This window comes from Microtus ochrogaster, unplaced genomic scaffold, assembly GCF_000317375.1.
Source record: "Microtus ochrogaster isolate Prairie Vole_2 unplaced genomic scaffold, MicOch1.0 UNK12, whole genome shotgun sequence".
In the NCBI taxonomy this organism is placed as follows: domain Eukaryota; kingdom Metazoa; phylum Chordata; class Mammalia; order Rodentia; family Cricetidae; genus Microtus; species Microtus ochrogaster.
In genome coordinates this window covers 2555186-2581398 of record NW_004949110.1, presented here as the reverse complement: position 1 = coordinate 2581398, position 26213 = coordinate 2555186, and the positions used below count along the sequence as shown (strand labels likewise).

Below are 26213 nucleotides of genomic sequence, written 5' to 3'. Positions count from 1 at the left end.
GGGATGTTCAGGAAGAGGAGCCTGGTTGAAGGGCTATGGAAGCATACGGACAAGTAGGGTATAGGAATCAGAAGTACTACCCAGCACCATGTACATCCAGAATCAGTGGCATTTGCTATGCTTGTTTCCCTCTGCACTGCTGCATGGATCCAGGCCTGACTCTTTTGGTTTGGTTTGTTTGTTTTTAATTCCTGAGCTGTCCATTCTTCATTTTGAAGTCTCTGATCTTGTAACTGGCAGAAACTTCATAACAGTTAGCTATAATGCTGGTTGATAAGACGGCTTTTGCTAATTTAGAGTCTATCTGTATGACTATTTAAATCTCTGAAATGAGTCTGCTCAGTACTTTAGTTAATTGCCTTACAGAATATAATTGTGCCTCTGCAACTTCAAGAAATAGAAGCTATCTATCTTCCTCCAAATCTTTATACATATCATTTACTTGATCTCCAACTTTTCCAATATAAATAAAATATTTTTACTTTAATAAGAAAATTAGCCTAGTCTGAGATGCATGAAATTCTCTCTCAAAAATGTGAAAAATGTATTATAAAATACTTATACTTTAACTTGTTAAGACTACGTGTAAAATTTTTAAAAAGAAATAAAATTAAGAAAGTCAAAAGCAACTACTTTTGAAGAGATATTTTAGAAATTCAAGCCCTTTGATTAGTAACCACCCTTAGTACCAGAGATACTTCAAAGCATTTTCTAAACATTGAATTCCCATCAGTGATGCTGCAGCCTTAGCTCTCATCTTTCATGCTTACCATTGCGGTAACTTCAAAAGGATACAAAGAGAATGGAAATCTCTCAAAGTAACCTTGTACTCATGCTAGTAATTGCGTATTTAGCTATCATGCATCCACAACCAGGTTAATTGTATCATTACACTGTGTTTTAATAAATATAATAATTAACATTTAGTTATAAAAACTAGAATATGCAAGCCATTCAGAAATTAAATTCAGAGCCCAAGGGACATCTAGAAGAAAATGAAAAAGAATTAGAGAATGTCAAATTTAGACATCTTCAAAGGAAGGAGATCATTTAAACTTGCCTTTTACTTACTGAAATGTATTCTGCATATTTTATTGTTTTCATCATCATGCTTGCTATAATCCAGCAAGTGAGTGTTCAAAGAACATAAAATCCTACAAACAAATAAAGTGAACATGAGTGAATTTATAAAAGAGGCAACAATTAGGATCAAGATCTTGACATGCCAGTTTTGATTATGTGAGTCAGTGATGTTCCAAATGGTGTTTCAGCAATTCATGATTTATTGGAAAAAAAAAACCTTAATGTTTTAAGTTTTGTGATTCTCAAATGTTGAATTTTCATATTGTAAGGAACTTAAATCCTTATCTAAGTAATCCCAATATCATCAGTCGAAATTTTGGGGGGTTATCAAGACAGTAAAATTCAGTTGTAAACATAATAAGGCAGAGGAAGAAATGATAACAGTCATCACCTTTTGCAGTGTTTATGACGTACCTTGGTGACACATTTAAGAAGCTGTCTCAAAACGTATACTAGTAAGATCACATAGTCATCATGAGGTTCTGATTTAACAAGAAGTGGATGAGAGTTCTTTCTATTGTCAGTTAAGTATGTGTCTTTCCTAGCTGTTGGAGTATTACCCATACATACAACTGGGGGACTATCTAGATCAGTCTTCATTTGCGTTTATTGAGCACAGAGGACTCATTAGACGTCATGTTCAAGAACTGACCCTGGTGCACCCAGGTGAAGTCTGCGATTCCACAATCTTTTGTGCCACACAGAGAATGTATGATGTACTACATATTGATGGGATCGAAACAACCTGCCTAGATCACATTAATCTCCCAAAGAATGGGAGTCAAGGACGGAAAACACACTTGTCAAAGCACAAATATTTAGAAGGGTTCAGAAAGTGAATAAAAAGGAAAATCAACAAGGGTTAAGATCCAGAAACCATCTATTGTTTATCAGGACCATTTTGTCACCAGTCTGTCTGCCAAGTAGGTCAATAAAGAAGATGACAGATGGACTCTTTTTAGTACAGAAATAAAGTGAACAACTTGATCATCAAGATGTAATTAACAAGAGAAAGGGTATGTGAATGTGTGTTTGTCTGAGAATGTGTTTCTTTCTCTGTGTGTATAAATGTATGCTTCTGTGTGTAATTGTTTTGTGTGCATGCTTGTCATGTGTGTGTGTTGAAAGGTTACTGCTAAAATGTGTAATGAGCAAAAATAGGAAGGATAAACAGGAAATGATGAAGTACTATGAATTAATATTTCATGTCAGGAAAAATTAACTGGAATTACTTTGATTTGTAGATAAAGATAGGGACCAACTACTAATGGTAGGAAACAGTTAAGCCTATTTCTCAAAAGATTTTGAAGAAATAATTCTGATATATATCTCTATGTATATATATATATATATATATACATATATATTACCTAGTTTATACTTAATTCTCTGTGTCCATTGAAAATATAACCTTGAAATTACTTTTAATTAATGTTGTTTATGATCTTTAGTGGAGACACAATAAATGGGTTGAGTTTATTCAACAGCATCATAGATTGCTGTAATCATTGGGTTTGAGATCTTAAATTCTGTGCAACAAAAAAGGAAGAGGGAAGATGTTGGCTTATGTAAAAAAAAAAAAAACACCTGCAGGTTTCTGTGAATTCAAAATATTCATGATAGGGGGAAATCCGAGGCAAAAACTAGTCAAGAATTTTGGCAAAGATGTTACTTGACTCCTGTGTTATCAGCCTGAGCAAAACGTGAAGCTCTAAATTCTGGTTTCCAAAGGATGATGATCCTATCTTAAACTGCCTTCTGTGTATAAAGCATGTTCTGTGGGTCAAGACTGGGTTGAGGAGGATTAGCTCTATAGAGGCTGGCACGTAAGGATGAAATTCATCTATGCAGCTTAGACCAAACTTACAAAGAGAAAGCAAGCACCAATCATTGCTGCTTTGAGTGTCACATCGAGATCTGCAGGAACATGTATCCCAAAGTTGTCAGCATTTGTGAACACGTCATTGACAAATCCTGACCAGTACTTGGAAATCTTCCCAATTGTAATCTTTTCGTCCACAGTTTGCACCTTTGAAAAGAAAAATAAGAGCTATGAGCTTTGCAGATAAAAAAGAGAATAGTTGCCATTTCTCAGTCTGTTTCTTCACTGTGAATTTAAGAGACTATATTGTTCGCCACCTCAAAAAGTAGCTCTACGGTGTTTGTGCCTGCGTATCAGCACAGGTGTGAATACTCACCTCCAGCGTGTTCAAGGATTTCAGATGCCACAGTTTGTAGACCATTCTAGTTTGCTTTCCTTTTCGTTTTCTATGTAGATGGAGTAAATAATTAAGGCTACACAACCACAAGATGGCAGCAGGTACATCTCTTAGTTATGTAGCTAAGTATGAAGGTACCTGTGTTCAGATTTTAAACCCGAATTGGCCATCATAAAGTACATGGACAATACTATGTGTGTTTGTGTGTGTGTGTATGCATGTGCATACACACAGGGATATTAAAAATTTCTATTTGGATGCATTTCATATTTTCTAAGTATAATTCATAAATTTAAAAAATTATTAATTCTGTAATTAGTGAAGCTTTTAAACCTAATGCATTGTCAAACTACACTCTTTAGTTACACTCGGACATTTGTCAACACATTCCTTTTAACCAACTATAAGTATTAGAAATCACTTTGAGCTAGTGTGTAAACAAGAGATTGGGGTGAGTCTGACATTGAAATCTATTACGCCCACTGAGTGAGGAATCCACATCTGATTCATCAAATATTTATTTCTTTATCCTGTTTATTGTGCTGATACATTTATTTAATATGGACCTTCCCTTTCCTTATGGTGATAGAAAATCAAAATAGGAAAGGTTTCTTAGGACATATCTATAGCATGGAAACTAAACCCTGGTATTTAAACTCACTTCAGTCATATTATTAAGAAGTCATGTAGCCAGGAGATGGTGGCACATGCCTTAGTCCTAACACTTGGGAGGCTGAGGCATGTGAATCTCTATGAGTTCGAGGCTATCCTGGTCTACGGAGCTAGTTCCAGGACAGCCAGGGCTAATATGCAATTTTTAAAATGTATTTAAGTGATACATTATGATTTTGAGTTTTTTTTGTTTTTTGTTTTTCAAGACAAGGCTTCTCTGTGAAACAGTCCTGACTGTCCTGGAACTCACTCTGTTGACCAGGTTGTCCTCAAACTCACAGAGATCCACCTGCCTCTGCCTCCTAAGTTCTAGGATTAAAGGCATTTGCCACGACTGCCTATCATAATTTGGAATTTTTTAACTAATTTTTTCATGTACATTGGGTTTTGCCTGCATGTATGTCTGGGTGAAGATACCAGATTCCTTGGAACTAAAGTCACAGACAGTTGTGAACTGCCATGTAGGTGCTGGGAAATGAATCCCAGTTCTTTGGAAGAACAGTTAGTGCTCTTAACCACTGAACTTTCTCTCCAGCCCCATGATTTGGATGTTTTATAAACTGAATTATGTTGCAAGAAATCAGGAACTAAGCAAAACTTTCTTTGTCATTCATACCTCAAAGTCCACATCTCCAAAACAGCCACAGGTTGCACAAGGACCAACAATTTTCAAAATATCTTCATTGTCTGCATTTTGGATTGTGAATGTGGGTTGAAAGGGGTCCCACTTTTGTGCAACATAACCAACTATAGTACCAGGAGGGGCTTGAATTTCTAGCTGTAAGAGAAAATTGTAAAAAATGACATTTTCGTAAGGTTGTTGTACATCAATTACAGAAGAATGCCAACTTACTTCTACATAGTATTTGTTATGAAATCACTGATGTATTATAATAATCATTATAAATATTATTTAGGATAAAAATTGGTGTTTTCTTTTGACATTTTGTATTGTGTCATGGAAATGATAAGAATTCATTCTGCTGATGTGTGTCACACTCCCCTCTAAATGCCTTTGTGTCCTTGGCACAGCTGTCGTCCCACCTCACCTGTGACAGTGAGTGAATCATAACTTTTTTTTAGCATGGAGAAACTCAATTACTACTTCTCAGTTGTATGCATAGGGCAGATCCATTTTAACCTTTTTTTCAGTTGTTGAGTGTTCACATTTTTTATTTCTGACATTATTTCAGCATTTGAGTGTAAGCCAAGTAGAATCTTTTTGTAAGAAAGTTTGGAATGGGGGCAATAAGAGATGTTTCTTTAGAAGGAAACAAGACATACATACATATATATTCATATATGTGACACACATATAGTCATATGGCATATGTCATACACGACATACATGCCATAGTCATGCATGTCATACATATGACATACATGTCATAGTCATGCATGTCATACATATGACATGCATGTCATAGTCATGCATATATATAGTAAAAGCACACAAATTCACTCTTTCCCACAGTACTTTAACTTCCTATGAATCAAGCTTGCCAAAAATATATAAATATATGATATTTATGTATAAACATATATAAACATGTGTAATATATAGAAATATATATCTTATACTTAATGTCTTAGATCTCAAAACACACACACACACACACACACACACACACACACACACACACACATATATATAATCTGCTGAATAGAGGATGAAGTAATATTAGAGTCCACAGAGATATCATATCAAATTGAGTAGTTTTCTACATCAATAAAAATTATTGTTACAGTTTTATTAACAATGACAATGACATATTCTAAAGCAAAACAATTAAATAACATCACTCTATTGCATACTGTGGGTTTATTGAATGTGCAAATGGTAAATGTTATCTGAGGAGAATAACACCCATGGAAGATGACATCTTTGTAGAGGCTAAGTGTCATGGCACCTCCTGGGCATTGCTACTCTTAGAGAAGATGACTGTATTTGTTAGTGGGCACTGGAAGATATTGCAATTGCTTGTGTAATACACTAGTTCAGGAGGTCATGTCTCATTTTTACAGGAAACATGAACTCCCTTTAGCATTTAATCTAATGCTAGCTAATGTAGTTTTGGGTTACAAATGGAAAAAGTACCTCACCAAATCTTCATGTTTTCCTTATCCTAAAAGGGAAGATATAAATTCAAACAACCCTTATGTTGACTGTCACATAGCTCCAGATGAATGTCACTTAAAGGAATAATCTTAAAAAGGAAAGATGCTCAGAGGCGGTGACCAACCTCTTGTAGGTAGCAGGGACACCAGCAGCTGTTACACCTTAGGGGCCTGTTCACTGTAATCACCTCTCGACCCGAGTTGTCTGTGATCCTCAGGGTGCAGGCTCTCAGCGTGGAACACACATTACGATTAAAACAGATGCTTTCCTCCACTGCAAAGTAAATTCTTTGTCCCAAGCTGTTTTTGATCTCGTATTTGTTGGAAGTCTCAGTACCGAGTATCACTATCAGAAAACACATCATATGAAGACATGCTTTGATTGGCATCACCACTTGTCAAAAGTCAAGGATTATTAAGAGAACATAGAGTTGCTGCAGATATACTGAACTGATAGTCTCATCTCTATACACATCTCTTTCCATGTTTAGATGTCAGAGCAAGAGCCAAGAACAAAACTAATAACTAATTTTTATTCTAGAACTATGAACAAACATATTGTGACACCTTTCAACCAAATAACATTGTATAAAAAAGAAATCATTGCTCAAATGATAACCCTATTGTTCTTCTGCAAGTTATTTGGACAATTTACAGTAGTACTATTTTCTTTTACTGTATCTAAATTTCCTTTTAGCATCCACAGTAGTGGTACTGGCCAACTTCTTCAATTCTGTCATATTTTGGAGTAATATAGACTCTTATAAACAGAAAACACTCAAGTAATTTTTTTTTTTTTGGTTTTTTCGAGACAGGGTTTCTCTGTGGCTTTGGAGCCTGTCCTGGATCTAGCTCTGTAGACCAGGCTGGCCTCGAACTCACAGAGATCCTCCTGCCTCTGCCTCCCAAGTGCTGGGATTAAAGGCGTGCGCCACCATCGCCCGGCTAACACTCAAGTAATTTGAAATTGTTAATCATCCTTACACACATCTATCTACTGATAAGCTGTGTGCCTATTTTATTGAGGTGATTGTGAAGGAATAAAATGATAGCATTTGTGTTGATTAAATTTTAATATGCTCTCAACTGTGATATCCCCTTCTCAGAATGTTAAGAAATTTCAATGGGATATTAATTACTGCTTGCCACTTTAAGACTGATTTTATTAGAATATGGATGTCACTGTTATGAAGGACTTACTTTTATACTTTACTTGTGCTTAAACTAATAAGTTTAATTTTGTTTAAAAAATAGGTTAAGCAATCATTCAATCTTTCTACCCATTGTTTATAACATTTTCTTTTGAACAGTAAAGTTTTTTCAAAAGTTTTAGTAAATGCAAACTCCGATGTACTTACTCCCGAGAAGTTCCACCTGCTGATGAATGATTATCAGGTCCAGCTGCAAAGAATGATAGACAGGAAGTGAAACCATTTTGCCACAGCCCTTATTTTGCAGCATGAAATCTGTCATTTTCATTAAAACATTCCAAACACTCACAATTTATAAGGCAAAGACTTAACCATAGGAATCAAAGCAAATTCTGAGAAAAAATTATTTAACTTTTATTTTGGATTTATGAACAAACATATTTGTACTATATTTCAATTAAAGAACAAATTTGATAAGGAAGAATTTTTTACTCAAATAATCACTCTATAATTTCTCTATGAGGCTATGTTTCACTTACAGGATGCATGGCCTGTCTTCACCAAATATTACTGTCCAACTAATAATTTATAGAACTCTTAAAATGCCAAGAACAAGAAAAACAGCAGTGGTTATGCTAACTTTCTGAAAATGAGAAACAGTATTTTAAGAACGTTTTTAAAATAACCTCTGAATAGTAATACTGAAGACATTTTTAAAATGTCCCCAAATTTCTTGTGAGGAAATGAAGCCACAGGATGGGCATCCATCAGTTGGCTCCTTCAGTTGGCACCATGCACCTCTCAAGGAGGAAATATCTGTTTAAGTTGGAAGATGACAGTTTATAAATAGCTCTTATTCTTATTTTCCTTCAGGCTAGGGAAGACAGAAAACGTTCAGACATCAACAGAATGTCAACTGAAGCGGAATAAGTGTTCTGTTACCAAATACCCGCCACAGCATTTGGGCTAGGTAATTAAAAAGAAATTACGCAAAAAAAAAAAAAAATTCTGCAGTTTACAGATTTATTTGTTATTGTGTGTGTTTGTGTGCATGATGTATGTTGTACATACCACAGCACCCATACAGTAGTGAGAGGACACATTTTAAGGGCTTGTTTCTCTTCTTCTACCTTTGTGTGCACTCTGGGAATGCAAGTCACGTTGTCAGGCTTGGAGTAGATCACCTTTACCCCCTGGCTATCTTGTCAGCCCATATACGACCTTTGCAAAGGAAATATGTAATATGCGATTTAGAACAGCCTCGGGTTTTGTAGTTTTAGTTGAATCAGCTCATAGAAATACTAAAGCCAAATCACAAGCCTTGACTGCACTGCTGATTACATTTCTAAAGCTTCATTTCTAACCCAATCAACATTATTGTCACAGTATGCTCTATTCATGCATGTAAACTCCACAGGATTCTTTAAGCCAAGGCATTTTTTTTTCATCAACTTTGGTATTGATTGTAAATCTACAACTCCAGAAATCAGAGATAAGATGTCTGAGTTTATCATCTTTGAATATTGGTGTCATGGATCCAATTCTAGTCTTAAATTTTGAAGCTATAGAGATCTACTACAGAATGAAAAAGGAAGGTGCATCTCTAATTCCCAGGTGTTAACTGAATGATGCACATGAAGTATTTGTTGAACTATAGACTTTACTATATTGTCTTATTGGATTGTCAAGAATAAATAAAAATGTCAACTAGATGGACATCCCAAGAAATTAGGAACCAGCTCTAAGAATACAGCATGCAGCTAGCCACCAGTGCTACTCCACTGTCATGGCTAACCTAACTTTAGGGACAAAGGAAGCAATTCCACAGTGACACCTTAACCTCTGCTCCGTTTTCCTCTCTCTCATCTTTGTCATCCTGCGTAATAAAAAGTGAACTAATCTCTTTCTGTGGGCAAGCATCCTTCCTTTGACAATGTTTATTTGGTTATTATACTTTCCTTTGAATAGTCCTGAGCTACTAATAAACTGTCCTAAATGAACCCTTTCCATTGTCTCCTGCTGGCTGGTGTACGAGGAATCAGTAGAAATTTTAAACAGATCAAAATATCCTCCAGATACCAGGACAAATAAAGTGGTTTTAAAATACTGAGTCAATGAAAACATGACAGTTTTTAATATTATAACTTAAAATTTAAAAATAAAGATTACAAGTATTGATATCATTGAATAAATTTAAAAATGAATGTTTGTGTGTGATTTTACCCTTTTGTTGATAACTGAACAAATTTTAATATTTATACTATGACACTAAAGGGGTAAATATTAGTCATTATTGTCAATGTGTAGATCTATATAGAAAGTATCTACTAGCTTCTCAGATCCTACTATAAATACATATATTTAGTTTCAAATTGTTTGACACAATGTTCTTGAGAGTTAATTCACAAATAATATAGTAAGAGTTTAAATAACCTTCTAGTTTTTAATGTAGAAGGATTTTTCTTACATTTTTCTGGTTTATTTCTTGAAATATGCAATACTTCCAAATATTCATAGTTTTGACTAATTTGTATGTCTTTCAGTTGAAAGTTATCACACGCAAAGTTGTTTAACAGACATTCTCATACACACTTATATGAAGTACATAGAGCCTTCACTTCTGCGTGCTAGCATCTTAGATACAGACAGGCACTCTGCACTCTATCAAGGGAGATACATAAGCACCGATCCAACCACAAGCCCTTTGATCTACAAGGTTGTCCTGCCTGTAACATATGCTGGTGAAAGGGTGGCACAAAGCCTGCAGAAATAATCAACCAATATCTGATTAGATTTAAGGCCTACCCCATGAACTGAACCATACCAGACACTGCCTAGGTAACCAACAACCCGAGACTAGATATCCCAGGGATCTAAGGTAAAACAAGTACTATTGTTCTTTTTTTAAATGTAGCAATAAAGTGGCTTATAATGACAATCATCTATACTCCTAGATCAGTTCCTTACTCAGTCATCATCAGAGAAGCTTCCTCCTGGAACAGATGGGAACAAATACTGAAGAGACTCACAAACCGACATTATGCAGAGTGAGAAATCTTGGAACACTCAACCCTGAATGATGTCTCCATCAAATCCTTCTCCTCTGGACTTAGGAAACCCTACTGAAGATGAGGTAGAAAGAGTTTAAGAGCAATAGGGGATGGACGACACCAAGAAACCAAGGCCCTCTAAATCAACATCCTCAAAACCACAGGAACTCACAGAGACTGAGGCAGCACACACAGGGTCTGCGTGGGTCTGCACCAGATGGTGCCTCAGGGCTGAAAGGAGAACTAGACACATGCCCTAACCCAGAAGCTATCTCCAACTAATAGTCACTTGCCAATGAAAATCTGGTTTTCTCCAATGGAGTATCACTGGGGAAACAAACTATTCTTAAGGGTAGGCTGCATGCCCAGCAATAGATGGCCAACAGAAAATGAACTCAATGGCATCTTTGGAGGTTCCTTGAATCACATTGTAATGTTAGGACTTTCCCTTTTAAAAAAGTTATAAATCTTTTTAGTTTTTATGTGTGTGTGTGTGTGTGTTTTGTTTTCCTTCTCCTCTCTTAAGACAACAAATCCTTTATATGCATATTATGGCTTATACTTTAGTGTTTTTCTGGGATTCCCAAGTGTGTAAATGAGTGGGTTTATGTTTCCTGTGCCTTCCCTAGAGCTCTTTCCCTTCTGTCTGTTTTGTCCAATTCCAATGTGGTGGTTTTTAAAATCTCATTATGTTTTATATCATATTATATCATATTATATCATATTATATTATAATTATTTTGGTGTCCCTTAGAAGCCTGTTTATTTTCTAATGGAAGACAGAAAAGGAGTGGATCTGGAAGAGAGGGAAAGTGGGGTAAGACTTAGAGAAGAAGAGGATGGGGAGAATGGAATCAGGATTTAGGATGTGAAGAAAAAGCATATTTTCAATAAAAGGAAAAACAGCACACACAAAGTCATTTAACAGGCATTCTCCTACAGATTCACACGAAATACTTTTGAAATTCCCACATATCTTTTTATATGTACAGAGCTTAAAGTGAACCCATATTCTTTTAGTACAAAATGAGTAAGTCATTTCCTTTAGGAAAAAAATGTTAACAATTTATGGTGTCTTTTGTTTTCTGAAAAAATATTGGCAGACGTATGTTTTTAGAAAATGCACTGCATTTGAAACTGAAGCTCCTGAGTTCTTCTGTCTATTTATTGAAAGTTAGAACATGTATTCAGGTCAGGCATCTGGCCACGGTATGTCATCTTTCATGGGTGGAAGAAGAATATGCGATGACCATATGTGATCATCAAACCTCAGCCCTCTGGCGCTGGTATATCACTTTTATATTTGGCAAAAACCTTGCCAAACTGACAACACTCCCAAACAGCTTGCAGCAGTTAATCAACTCTAGCCAGCTCTTACAGCTGATCCTTTCTGCAGATGGAAGATGGAAGATGGTAGGTTAGCTTTTCCAGCTCTTTTCCGTAGCTCCCTGAGCTCGCCAGTCTCTGTAGAACATTTGTCTGCCAGTGGGTTTCTGGGGAAGGCATCTGCAATTATAAACATTTTCCCAGGAACATATGCTGCATGCAGCTTAAACCCTATCAGGCATAGCAGAAATCTCTTGTTCCTTAAGGGAATTAACACAGAGATTTGATTTTGATAAAAGAGATAGATTTTATGTTTGAAGGAATGCCAAACAAGGGAGCGTGGTAGCAGATGTGCTGACATCTCAATATTAGTGTTAGAGTCTTTCTAATCTTGTGTAGGGTGATGTGTTAGAACAACAATAATACATTCACATATGAACAACAATTTCTATTTATGTGCCGCATGACATAGTTTTATAAGACTTGAAGTGCCCTAGCTCGAACAGCAACAGTACCTAATAGTGTGATATAATTGTTCAAGCAGGTTGACCTAAAGACTCAGGAACATCAGAAGAGAGTAATGTGGCCTTGGTAAATTGTTTTCCCTTGGATTTTCACATTGCTTTTGAGAGCAGCTCAACTCCTTGCTGAAGTCTCCACGACTGCCTTCTCCCTTAAAGATGTGTGTTTTCCTGGCTTCCGTGCCTTGCTTTGTACTTTTTAATCAATGTTTTTTGTTTGATCATTAACTAATAAAATGTTTGAGTGACAGGGGTAGGTTTTATGCTTCTTATGTGCCTTGAATATCCAAGTGCTCCATAGATGTCTAATTAATAGGCGTAGGTGGCCTAGTCTAATAATTCCTTGAGAATGCCTCCACACCTTGAGCAATGAACAGAAAGTAGACAAACATGCTAAACGGCAAAGTCAAGGCTATTTAGTCTCATCACTCTGTCAAGTAAATAAGGACAGGTGACAATAGTGTCAAATAAAATCCCATCTACCTAACAAATATATAGTCAGTACTTTATAACTTTATGATTTATAATGCATTCTGCATTCCATTAAATTATTGGTTGAAAAACAAGAAACCGAGTTTGAATTGCCTTTAAAGGGAACACAGGAGTAGAAACGGAAAGGCATGCAAACCTGGCTTAAATGTTCTAGACCAGGGGGGAGGCTGGCTGTTGGCAGGAAACGACTTGGCTGACGGTCATCAGGCTGCTGCCTTGCTTGTTTCCTGGGATGGGAAGAAGCTGCCCGAAAGTGTTGATCTGGGTCTGTAGATCCTGGAAGAAAACCAGGCAGTCTTCCAGGCTTTTGACTCTGGGAATCTGCAAGAGATGAATATCTGTATGTGTGCTAATATTTAGGTTGCTTTTGCTTCTACTTAATCTTCCGCCCTCCTTCCTTCCCTCCCTTTCTTCCTCCCTCCCTCCCTTCCTTCCTCCATCCCTTTCTTTTCTCTTTTTGATTTAGATTGAAGTTGCTCCTTGATTGATACCTCTCTCATATTAATGAACTTTTCTTTGTCTTCACTACTCCATACCACCACCCCTTGACTTCTCAGCCAGAGAAAAAGGAACAGAGAAAAATGTTGGTAGTTGTGAGAATAAGTTAAATGACTTAAATAACTGGCCTGGAGATACATCACATGTATAAATATGTTTGTGTATAAGTGCAAGGTAACACCTGTTAGCCTGTACTCATAGCCTAGACTTGAATTTTACCTCTAAGTTTTAATTACCATTTACTTATTTATTTAGAGACAAAGTTTCTTTGTAGCTTTGGAGCCTATTCTGAAACTTGCTCTATAGACCAGGTTGGCTGTGAACTCAAAGAGATCCATCTGTTTCTGCCTCCCAAGTGCTGGGATTAAAGTCAGAATTTCCTTTCTCTGAATATTATGGAGCTGCCTTGTACTTTATGGAGTTACTCTGCCCAATTTAATAGTCATAATATTGTAGCCCAGTTTAATTGAATGACTCGAATATTTCAGCCTTCATCAGAACCACCTGGAGTGGGGAACCTATCAAAATAGGTGTTAGGCCTCTCTCCAGCTATTGATTCAGAGATTGGGGTGGAAGGTTTGCAAAGTTGCCTTTTGATAAGATCTTACATAAAACTAATAGTCCTAATAGTATGAGGATATCCTCTGAAAACTCACTGTTAAACTGAGTAAGCTTAAAAAAGCTAATAATAATTTATCTGTGAGTGTCTTAGTATATTTATATAGAATTATATAAAGGTCACTTTATTAGTTCACTGGTATCAATATTACTGCTGAGTAAATTTGCTTCTATTTCAGTCATCTCACATTGGACTCTGTGAGTTTCTTATTTATTGTGTATTAGTCTATGTGATGTTATGCATCAGCCCCAGGCAGGAGAATCTTTATTTAAAATTCTAAACGTTAGCTTTCTACTAGTTCCCCTATTTCATTCTCATAAATATCATTGTGTTATTTCCCTCATTAGATACTAATTTTTTCCCATAGACTACTGGTGTTCATGATTCTCATCCTCATCGAGTGTTAAGGTTCTTTTTTTTTTTTTTTAGAAAAATATGTGAATAAATTTAAGTTGTTTCTCAATGTTGTGTTGCATTATCTTAGCTGTTGATTTACAAGAAAGTGAATGGCCAAGTTTTCTTTTTCAAACTGTAGTAGGGTTCATCATGAAAGAAAGCACAGTCAAACATCACATTGCTTAACAGCATTAACATTTTCTGAGAATATATAAATCATTATGTAATTCCATTCATGGTGTATGTTTAAAAGTCTCTAACATTATTGGTTAGCAACATTTTATGTACCATGATCTTTGTGGTCCATCACGGACAGACTGAAATTTTGTTAAGTAACATGCACATGAATGAGACAAAGGAATTGGTTCTGGATTGATACAAAGAATAAATTTATATCAGCTGCATAACATTTGAGTGATTGATGTCACTGAGCATATAGTAAAACTGGGGTGCCATATAAATACTTAATATAAATTATAATGGTCTTATTTCTACAAGGATACCCAGTTTTATAAAAAGTTTCTTGTCTGAGGTATTTGTCTGTATCTTGTAGTCACACAGTTTAAAAATGCAGTAGGATTCTTTCTAAGATAATAAGCCTATCTTATCATCAAGAAAACCCAAGCATAGTCTGAACAGGGATGAAGGGACACAGACAAATGGTCCTTTGGACAGAGGAATAAATTGATTCTAGTAATGACAAGCTTGTTAAGCTTGTGCATACAGGAAGTGTTAATGAGGGGCAATTGCCAGATGACTCATTTATTTATTTGCCCCTAAGGTTGTAGGAACCGGCTGGGTTTATATTAATATTGATGTTGGTTGCTTAGTTTGCATTTGTCCGTGGCCTTTGACATCCATACAAGACTTGCCTGAGAATTAAACAAATGAAGAAACTTGTCCTTTGGCCCCTCTGTAAGAGAACTTGTAGGTGATGAGGCTGCAGTTGCTTTCCCACAAGGGCTGCACGTTCCTGGCCTGGGCTCCCAGGTGTCTGACCCTACAGCAGATTCAGAGGATGCCTTTCCTTGTCTTTGTTTTTACCACTTGAAGAGGTTCCAGATGATACACATTTCTTTGGATCTATGGCATCGAGCTCAGGCTTCCTTGGATTTGTCTATGAAATGCCCTGTTAACCCCAAGTCTCTCAGAAGATGCTACCGGACAATATAGTTCCATAGGCCAAAGACCACTATGGAGTTATGGTCATATCTTTAAACATTTTTGAAAAACATGGCCTCAAACATTTTTGGGGGGTAAAAATTAGTAAGGCTATTGCTCAACCAAGATTTTCTATTTAAACAATATCTTCCTGTCTCTTTAATTTTATAATAAATGTTCTGTCCAAACCGTGGGCTAAATGTTCTCAATTGGCCAGAGGGATGTTTGTTTTTGTCTTAAACATTGTCTCTAGGTTTAGTGCAGCTTTAATTCACAAACAAAGTCTTTTTCATTACTGAACATCATGTCTTTTTGGCAGATTAATCATAATCTTGCTTTCCGGTCACATTTTCTTCAAAGACCCAGACCACCAGATGAATAGAAATCTCCTTTGAATTGGTATCGGGCTTTGAATTTCTATCTACTCTTTTAAAAATGTATAACTGAACCATAAATAATTTACACACTGTGCAACTCTTTCCTTCCAGGCCGCTCTGTCGCTCCTCTTAATTTATAAAACGAGAGGTGTTTGGCCAGTGATAGTTTCAGTCTTCAAGGAATGTTTGTCACGGTTTGTGTTTGCTTGTTGTCAGCATAGAGACTGTTCTGCAAACATGCAGTAAAAGTCACTATTTTTTTCTTTCTGGTGAAGTTTCTCATCTGTTTATAAGCTTTCCCAGGGATTCCCAGACCCACATTAAATAAGAATGAAAAATATAAAGACTACTTAATTTGTTTAATAGTTGTCAGCGATGTGTTCACGAAGCAAACAAGAATGGACTCACACTATTTGGACTGAGTCATCTGTTTAAATAATTTAGGGGAGGTTACACTTGTGACTAGTTTTAATTGCTCCCCTAAGTTTCACAAATCAAACTTACTCATTCTGAAACTTTTCTTTATAGAGCTTGATAGTGTATTGTTTTGATAACTGAATAAAAATGGATTATAATTTTTATAGAAATGTCTTACTGTGATTGTGTATTATTAGCCCTGATGAAACCTTATCTCTCATCTTTTGAAATCTGTCTCAATTAAAACACATATTTCAATAGTTTTAGGGTTCTAAGTGAAATTGCACCCTTTTCTCCTAATATCCCTAATAGATCTTCTTGCTTAAATTGGATATTTTGATCATTTTGATTGATTTTTTATGCTGAATTTACTACCAAAGTATTTTCAAAATATTTTAAGTTTATAAAGCACAAATGTTTAGTTCTGCTGCATCAAGTTGAGGCTTCACTGATATTCTGTTTTTCACTGGGCTGAGTGCCATGTGACTTTGAACAACAAATGAGCAATTATGAATGTTTGGATAACATTTTTTTAGATGTCTATGTGGAATCCTTCTTTCAGATTCATTTAGACTTAGAATTTCATCCCATTTCTGTGTTTAAATTAAACCTCCTTACTCTCAAAGTTGCTTTACAGCTTTTCTTATTAAATTGCTAGGTTTGCATTTACAGCAACAAAAACACATTTTACAGCCGGACTCTTTACATTCTTTTGGCTAAAAGTGTGGGGTGTGTGTTTTTAGTTAGGACAAAGTAAACCTTCAAGTAAAATAATTCAAATTCCAGTGTTCAAGAGCAATAAATGACAGCTTTTTAAAGTACCAACCAGACCGGTTATAATGCTCCAATATCCATGCACTTGTCGTTATAACATATACGAGGCCAAATTTAGACGCTGGCTATGTTTACCCTTACCTTTAGAGGCCATGGCAGTCTGAGTCCCCTTCAAAGGCAGGCAGGTGGAAAGTCTTTTCCTGTTTCAACACAGAGAGAACAGAAGGAATAAAGCTCCCGACCCTTGCTGTCTGCTTCATGTCAGCTTACAGACAACAGAGGCGCCTGGTTGGTTCTAGAGTGTTTGATTTTATCTGTTCAGACAACAGGAGGAGATGAGGCCATCACCCTAGGTAAAAGATCTACTTGGAAGAAGCCATATAGCTTGGTAGCTGAAAGAGTTATTTAGAAATAGCCAAGAGAAAGGAAAGCACAGCATTTATATCGTTGTGTTCTGGAGTTGGATGTGGTCTGTTACATTCTCAGAGTCAGAGGCTGTGTAAGTCATCCTATACCCTGGAAGGCTGTCATAGATGGAAATACAATTCCTGATCTGTTCAAACGTTAGAGTCACATTTTCCCTCATTTTGTCATGTGATTTTTGTCTGACCCATACCCCAAAAAACAAACAAGAAACCAGAAAAGGATAGATCCCCAAGCTCTTACACATGTAAATAATTCTTTATTTTCAGTTGTGAATGAAACGTGATCAATCACGGGGACTGGGAATCAAAATTTGCTTGATGGAGCTAAGCAAAGCCTACAGACACTTGACTCATCGGGTACTGAAAATGAAATATCAACCTTCAAGAGTCAGCTTGTGGTTATGAGCGCAGTTTCCCAGGAGGACGTGGGACTTTGTGCACCTCGTTAGCCTCAGTGCTATAGCACTGGACACATTAAGGTACTGTCTGCTCTAAGTCATACAGTTGCCTCAAAAGGTATAGGGACCAAAAAAAAAAAAAAAAAAAAAAAGGAAGTTTAATTGGGTACATATTACAAGCATAGATTTTTTTACTTGATAGGCAACTTTTTGTTATTGTCTTATTTTGCTTGTTAAGTCTGAGACTGAATCTAATTATCTTATTTAAGCTGTTATTCCACAGAAAATCTATATTTTTTTTAAAAAAATCAAACTTCATAAATTTTATTGGCATTTGCAAAAAATGTTAATATAAAGAAATTAATTTTTACACTATCTGACCAAGTGTTTTAAATTGTGATCATAACTGGACAGTCATTTAGACTATTCTAAAGAGTATCAACTTTGAAATGAAAAGAAAACCAGGATTAAACATTTGACCTGTAGAGGGCACACCATCCCTGCAATTGCATACAGTCATGTGACCAACAGCTGAGCTCTTTATCCCATTGGCAACCTGACATTTGTACCTGCTCAATCGTGGTATGGCTCTTTGCAGTGTGCCGCTGCCTGTTTCTTCTCTTGTGCATTCTCTCTGTGTGGCCAGTCACTGGTCCAATACTGTTTGCTTCTTTTCAGATTCCTCTCCCCTGCCTCAGGACTCCCCTCTATGCTCTTTTTGGATTCATATTCTTCCTTAAGGAGTTGCACTGGCCCCTCTTTTATGAAATTCAGTTGTTTCAAATATGCCAATGGTTCTAAGTATCCTAATAATCAACTACTGTTACTTTGGGCTTTGCAGCTAGTCTCCTTCTGGAGGAATTGCTGTCCAATTTCACCTTCAATGCTACCAGTCCTATGAGTGCTGTGTTCATAGTAGAACCAAGGTCCCCATGATAGTTCAAGATGGCCACACCCTCCACCAGGGGCAGTGGCTTCTCTTGCTCTGGTGATGCATTTTCTCATTCCCAATTTTGATTACTGTAAGCAGAGCTATTACAAGATGAGCATGTCTAACAAAAACAGCAATGGCAACAAAAAGAAAAAAACAATAATAATGAAGAAATACTGCCAGATAGGAAAATCAAATAATGAGCTGGCAGGAAAACAAACAACAAACAACAACAATGAAGCAAAATTATGTCTCCTCAAGTGGATATCTGATGGCAGTCCTCTATTTACCATTATCACGTTTCATTCACAACTAAAAATAAAGAATTATTTATGTGCATAAGAGCTTGGGGATCCATCCTCTTTTTGATTTCTTGATTGTTTTGTGGGGTATGGGTCAGACAAAAATCACATGACAAAATGAGGGAAAATGTGGCTTTAACGTTTGAACGTATCAGAAATTGCATTTCCATCTATGACAGCCTTCCAGGGTATAGGATGACTTACACAGCCTCTGACTCTGAGAACGTAACAGACCACATCCAACTCCAGAACACATCACACACCTAGGTGACTGCACAATGATATAAATGCTGTGCTTTCCTTTCTCTGCTATTCTAATTGCATATGAATATGATTAAAATAAGACTCGCTATGGGAAAGGACATACCTAAGTGCAGTGGGCACATAATTTTCTATCAGTTAAAATGAGGACCCATGCAAATTCTATTACCTAGCAACCAGCTATTCTTCCTCCCAAACCCCATAAAAGGAAGTTCTAAACAATAACTGGGCCCCTACATACCCTCACTTATGTGGCCTGTTGTCATCTTTAGATTTATTCATTTTATTGACTTGATTAGTGTGTGTGTGTGTGTGTGTGTGTGTGTGTGTGTGTGTGTGTGTGCGCGCGCGCACGCTCTATGGCAACTAGGTCAAAGGACAACTTGTGGGAGTTGGTGACAAGCACCTTTATCTCTCAAGAGATGAAACCATCTGCATCTCCTCAGCAGTCCCTGAGTCATGCATTTCTATTCATAAATCTAATCTTTAATTTTTTCCGTGTCCGCAATTTTGGTTACATTATGGAACCAAACAGAATATAAATAAATAAATAAATATAAATAAATAAATAAATAGATAAATAAATAAATAAATAAATAAAGGAAAAACAGATACGGGGAAATATCATTGTTGGTATTTTTCCAGAGTTGTAAGATACAGAGCTATCCATGAAATTTGAAAAAAAATAGAAAAAACACAACATTTTCATGTGAACTGATGTTTCTTATTGTTAACACTACTATTCATTTACACGGTTGTGCATAAACATCACACCTGAGTGCATTTATTTACTGTTTACTCAAACCTGCTCTTTTGACACAGCATTTAGTTAATGTATGTATTTAGAAACACTCATTAACTTGTCACTGTGTTCATGGCATCATGAAGAATACTGACATCTAATGACATGGCCCCACCCCGGGGAATGTGTACCTTAGTGCACTATCACAACAGAATTCAATAATCTACTTATTTCTGACAATTAAAAGTCAGTTTCTACCTTCTGAAAATAAAATGACACTACTCCTTCCCTTTCTGAAAAACCATTTAATTAGTATCAATGATGTGTCTTCAAATGAGATGGACAATTAATTGCTTCACACACACATGTTAAATTCCAACCCCCCATTTTCTGTTACTTTCCAACAGGAGAGTAATAGCTATTGTAATATTCATTTGTGAGTAATGAGAATAGTAAATTGCATCACGCTTCTTTGCTGACAGTAAGAAATGTTTCACTCTACTTTCTTTCTGATGGAAAAACAAACGATAACAATTTAAAGGACCAGAGAGAAAAGAACCCTAGGCGTTCAGCAGAATACATCTGATGTGGTTCCTCACCATATTTACCTAGAGTTCACATTGACTTGGATGGAGTAATAAAAGATTGAATTGGAAGACCTGTGCTCAGTGTCTTCGTTTGTCCATGTGGATAAATTGTCTCCCGCCAGTAGATTGCAAATCCCACAGAAGAAGCAGACATTTACCTGGATTATTGCTCTTTACATTGTCTCAGCCTTGAACATTTACATCAGCAAGACTCAGGTACGATGGTGTTTGAACACACATCTGTCTGCATGGCCTTGTTCTAATACTCCCTGCTATGCACAATGAAATTTTATCATCTCTGATGCTATTCTGAGTGTCTAAGAGGAAAGAGAGCATTTTGAGACCTTCTGGTTTATATAAATTTGAGAGAGAGAGAGAGAGAGAGAGAGAGAGAGAGAGAGAGAGAGAGAGGAGAAAGAAGGGGGAGGGCTGGAGAGACAAAGCAAATGAGAGATGAACAAAATATTACCAGTCTCCAGAGACTTCAAACTGCCGAAATTAGAACGCCTTTGTCGTTTCAAAGTCTTTCATTTGGTCATTATTTGAGTTATAATTACCTTGTGGCTACTTTTTCCTCTCAACATCTGTCTCCATCTTCACAAATATCACCAAAACACTGCAACAAGCCCTTCAGTTACTGCAGCCTCTAGCCCAGTATCTCTGTATAGAACTGATTTCACTGGCTGAAGCTGTACCACACAGAACCAGGGCAGCTGCAGTTCAGAGGCAGCCAGTTAGACCAGTTGTTTTGTGCAGCACACTTTCTTCCCTTTTCTAGCATTAAAAATAGCTTCCCTCAGTTTCAATCCCCAGGAGCAAAGTTCCCATGAAAATAGGGTAATTATTGTAATAAATATACATTAAATATATAGGCAAAACATACCAGAGTCAATTTATGTTTAACAGTGCATGTTTATTATTTACTTCTTGTGCTATTTATGGGCTAAATCATTGAGAAAACTGCACATTTGAAAGGATGCTTTGCTAAACAATAGCTAAGAGTGAGATGAAATGCTATAAACCACAGTGCTGGGGAGCTTTTGTAAACTAGAGATGGACTTAGACATATCTGTGAAGAGGAAACTTCAGTTGAGGAATTTTTCTTCTTCAAATTGTCAGATGAGCAGGTCTGTGGGGAATATACTTGCCTGCTAATGGATGTAAAAGAGTCCAGCCTATGATGCGGGTGCCATCTGGAAAAGCAGGCCAGTAAGTGGCACTCCTCTCTACTTCCGTTCCTACTTCTAGGTTCTTGCCTTGAGTTTTTGTATTGGTTTTCCTAGGTGATGTAACCACCTGGCCAAATAAACTATTTACTTGCCAAGTTGCTTTTGGTAGTGGTGTTTGCCACAGCAATAGAAAGCAATCTGGGACAGCCATGTGAAACCGTGCTTCACAAAATAGAAACAAAGGTTTTGTGGGAAAACAAGGCCTATATTTGTTACGATGTTAAAAAAGCAAAACAAAAACAAAACACTGTTTCTCAGGAGTCCTCCAATACAACATTTCAAATATTTTTGTCTCCTCTCCAGCATTGATCTTCAGGTAGTAGAACTGTTTGGGAAGAAATAGGAAGTGTGGTCTTGTTGGAACTGTGTTACTGGGGCTAAGATTTCATTTACAAACTTTTCTGTATGACTGGTTCACACCTTTTCTCTCAACAAACACCCATGCTTCTTGTCTTATCCTTATTCCCAGTTGATGACTTTGTATCTTCACTGAAAAATTTTCAGTACCATTTTTACCTGACACAGAAGACATGTGTATGATCTGTCTTCTTCCCTACGTAGTTCACACTTCTGGGTCCCTCCTTCCTGTGTGGATAAGTTACCTCATTGACTCATCCACACTCAAGAACCTTTGACCAGGACAATTTTCTACTTTTCTCCGAATTTCAGTGCTAACATTGTCTTGTCTGTCAATGCACACACTGAAATTACTTCTATTGCAAACATTTATTTTTCTTGATCTGTTCCACTTGCAGTCATGAGTTTTTATGTGATATTCGGTGTGGTAAATCTCTTCAAAAGAGATTTCTGCACTTGCAGCCTCTGGCTTTCTTTCTAACATGTTCTCTGAAGTACCCCTTCAAACCTTTATCTATACCATGCTACAAACGTGATTAAGGCTAATGATAACATCCCTACTGTTAGTCAGTGACTGAGAACGATTCTTATCTCATCCTGCTGGCAACACTTATTGTGTCACACACTTTCCTCGATAGTCTTTTAGGATATCACATTTGTAGATTTTTGCTGATAAGAAAAATCTTTCTATTTTGGACCGATTCAGATTTTAAACCTTAGTCACTTTCTCTATTCATTCACTTCTGGGATGATTTTCTTATGTTTGATTTCTTTAAATACATTATGTATGTTTACTGCTCCAAAATATCTCAAGAGTAAGCTTTTCTTTAAAATTCCCAACTTGTATACTGCTTCTTCAGGTTCAAAAACAACTTCTTAATTTTTTAGTCCATTCATGGCAACCTATCCCTGTTAGGTGAAATCATAAATTCCTTCTTAGCTATATATCTCTTATATGAATCACTTGTTTTTCTTCCAACCAATACCCCACTCTTACCATTCTCTTTCCTAGACAACATGAAAACCTCATGCTTGGATTTTTATATTAGTCTCATAAGTGTGTTCCTTTATCTTTATTCCTGCTTCTAGTGTTGATTTTCAAGGCAAAAAGCAAACTTCCTCACTGAAAATCAGTTTTGATTGTACTATTCAACCTGAAGTGAGCCAGAAAGATGTTATACTACCTAGTAATTTAATCACTTTTTTTTTTTAGATAGGGTTTCTGTGTGTAGCCCGGCTGTCCTAAACCTTGTTCTTAATCACATGTTCTAATTCCATTTCACTTGCTCTGGCGTCTTTGTTACGGCTCACACCTCCTTGGAATTCTCCCACTATGGACATCTATTCTAAGTGGTTCCTCTGTCTAGAAGGCTAAAAGGCTGTTAAGATATTTGTGGGTGAACTACCTCACCTCAATGATGACTTTATTAATTACCATCATCTAAACTTGGTCTATCCTAAGCACACTGTTTAATATTCAGACACAATCTTACATTAGGGTTTACTTACTTCATACATGCCAGTTCTGAAAACTCATGCCTTTAAATTATAGGTCACACTGGCCTGGTATAATACACACAGATTGCATTTTATTTCCTTTATATCACTGTAGCATCTGTTCTTCTTCATTTTGGATATTTATGTGATACCACCACACAGTAGGTATGATGACTATTCTTGGTTGTCAGCTTGACTACATCTGGAATTAACTGGGTATAAATGTGAAGGATTTTTTTTTCTTAATTAAATCTTTGATGTGGTAAGATCCACTTTTAATCCAGATACTTTGAGGTGTAAAGATTTACCTTTAATCTGGACCACACCTTTTATTGGTAACCTATATAAAAGACATGGAAGAAGGAAGCTTGCTTTCTTTGACTGTTTGATCTTGCCTTGCTAGCAAATCCATTCCTTTACCAGCATTAGAGCCTACTTCTTCAGGGTTCTGGCTTATAATGAAAACCAGCTGAGACATCAAGCCTTGTGAACTGAACAACTACTATATTATTCGATCTTCTGTTGGTAGACAGCCATTGTTGGGCCAGCTGTATCACAGCCCATAACCCATTCAAATAAATTCCCTTGATACACACACACTCTCTCTCTCTCTCTCTCTCTCTCTCTCTCTCTCTCTCTCTCTCTCTCTCTCTCACACACACACACACACACACACACACACACACACATTTTGTATGTTCTGTTCCTCTAGAGAATCCTAAATAATATAGCAGGCATTCTCCCCTTATCAATATCTCGACAGCCTTACCTATCTGACTGGAGAAGTGTTTCTTTATTACCTGCTTGTTTATAGCATTTTTAAAGCATTTTTGATTCATATAGCCCTTTATTTTTTTAGATAAATCTTCTCATGACTTTGTTTTCTATTGTATGTGTTTATTTGAGAAACGTCTATTAACATTCGCAGATTTATGGCCATTAGTACTTCTAATTCTACTCTCAGAATTTTGGGTTTTCCACTTTATTGTATCTTCAACTGTTTTATCTTGTAAGTGGAAGCGAAGCGGTTATTTCTGGCTAAATATTTCTTTCTTTTAAACATCCTTCTTTTTGGAAAAAATATAATGGAAAGTTTTGGGCTCTTTCAATTTTATTCACCTCCTCTGAAACTGATGTACTTAAGAGGACCTAGATATCTAGAGTTAATGACTTGAATTTTTCTATCTTGGTAACATACTTTTTCAAGTGTCTGTTTTACATAGAAGGAAATATTTTAAAATAATAGCATTAAAGGTATGGAAAGAGACTTTGAAAAATCACATGTCAGGATGCAGAGATGGCTCAGTAGTTAAGACCACTAGCAGCTCTTCCAGTGGACCTGAGTTCAATTTCAGGCACTCACAAGGCAACTCCCAGTTGCGTCATTTGAATCCCAGTAATCTGGTGCCCTCTTCTGACCTCTGTGAGAAGCAGGCATGGATGTGGCACACAGGCATACATACAGGCAAAACACCCATACACAAAAAATAGATACATTAGCAAATAAATACATGTGTTATAGGAACTGCTGATTTATACAGGTTGGTTCAACTTATGATTTTTTTCTTTTTAAAATTTAGGAGAAGATAATAAAGAAACCAATAGATTTTTTTTTTTAACGGTAAAATTCAGTCATTCCCCCCTCCTCCCTTTGGGGTAGCTAATACAAGGTTTACACTATAGAGATGATGATAAGGCATCATTCACCAGCTCTTTTTCAGCCACAGATATTCTTTAAAGTGCCATGCTACTATTTTTTTTGGTAGACTAGGACATGAATTTTGAATATAAGATATTTCCATCATCAGTCAAAAATCTGCTGTGTAGTAGCTTAGGTAGTTATGTGAAGTTAGTATTATTTTTTATACTGAGTACCAGAAGTTAATTCTCAAAAAGGAAGCTAAGTAACAAATGAAATTATATGGCTACATATATTCCAATAGTAAGAAAATAGACACATGGCCCTGGATTTCTTCATATTAATTTTATTGTTTTTAAGTTGTTGATTTATTTTCACTAACAAATTTTACAAAACAATATGAAGACATCAAAAATACTTATTTTATGTAGATTAAGTCCCTGTCTTGGAAATTTTACTTTTATTTTTATTCATACTTTTAGTCCACTAATAGATTTTAAGCCATTTTTTTAAAACATATAGACAATAATATACTCTGGCTAGCTAATCAGGAGCAAGGCAGACAGTCTGTGAATTCATGCTGCTATAGATTGAGATATTCCACCTTTTTTTTTTATGAAAGAGCAAAAGGAGGTTTCATTAAATTTCAAAGGCCTGTCTTGTGTCCGGCCATCAATGTGCTATTATTACACTTAATGTCTCATTCCTCACAAGGGATTTTTCCCCCTCTTTTTAAATCCCTTGTCACTTTCCAAATCATCATTTTCAGAATCTACCAATCAAAGGAAATTGTGATTCTTTGAGCCTCTCAGCTGTACTCTTTGTAACCATGGAAACCAGCCAAACTGTTACCAAGGTTACCTTCCTGAAGCCATCATTGCAGTCTCATTATCACTTTTTCCTAAGATTAATAAACCCATTGATGTTTAAAATAAATAAAGCTATATTTTTGCATAATTTATAGACTATAA

General features: G+C 36.3%; 1 protein-coding gene across 2 annotated transcripts; it reads right to left on the bottom strand.

The window, feature by feature from the left end:
• Positions 1-1115: 1115 nt before the first annotated feature.
• Positions 1116-17028, bottom strand: LOC101991511 (phospholipid scramblase family member 5). Of its 2 annotated transcripts, none has more exons than XM_026789026.1 (7): positions 17016-17028; positions 12769-12953; positions 7451-7493; positions 6218-6438; positions 4591-4752; positions 2951-3112; positions 1116-1154 (listed from the first exon to the last, which is right to left on the bottom strand). In XM_026789026.1, the coding sequence occupies exons 1-7, from the start codon at positions 17026-17028 to the stop codon at positions 1116-1118; spliced, it is 825 nt and encodes a 274-aa protein (XP_026644827.1). The 2 variants fall into 2 exon arrangements, with proteins under 2 accessions (XP_026644827.1, XP_026644828.1); XM_026789027.1 differs by having other exon boundaries at positions 12805-12953.
• Between the last annotated feature and the right edge of the window lie 9185 nt (positions 17029-26213).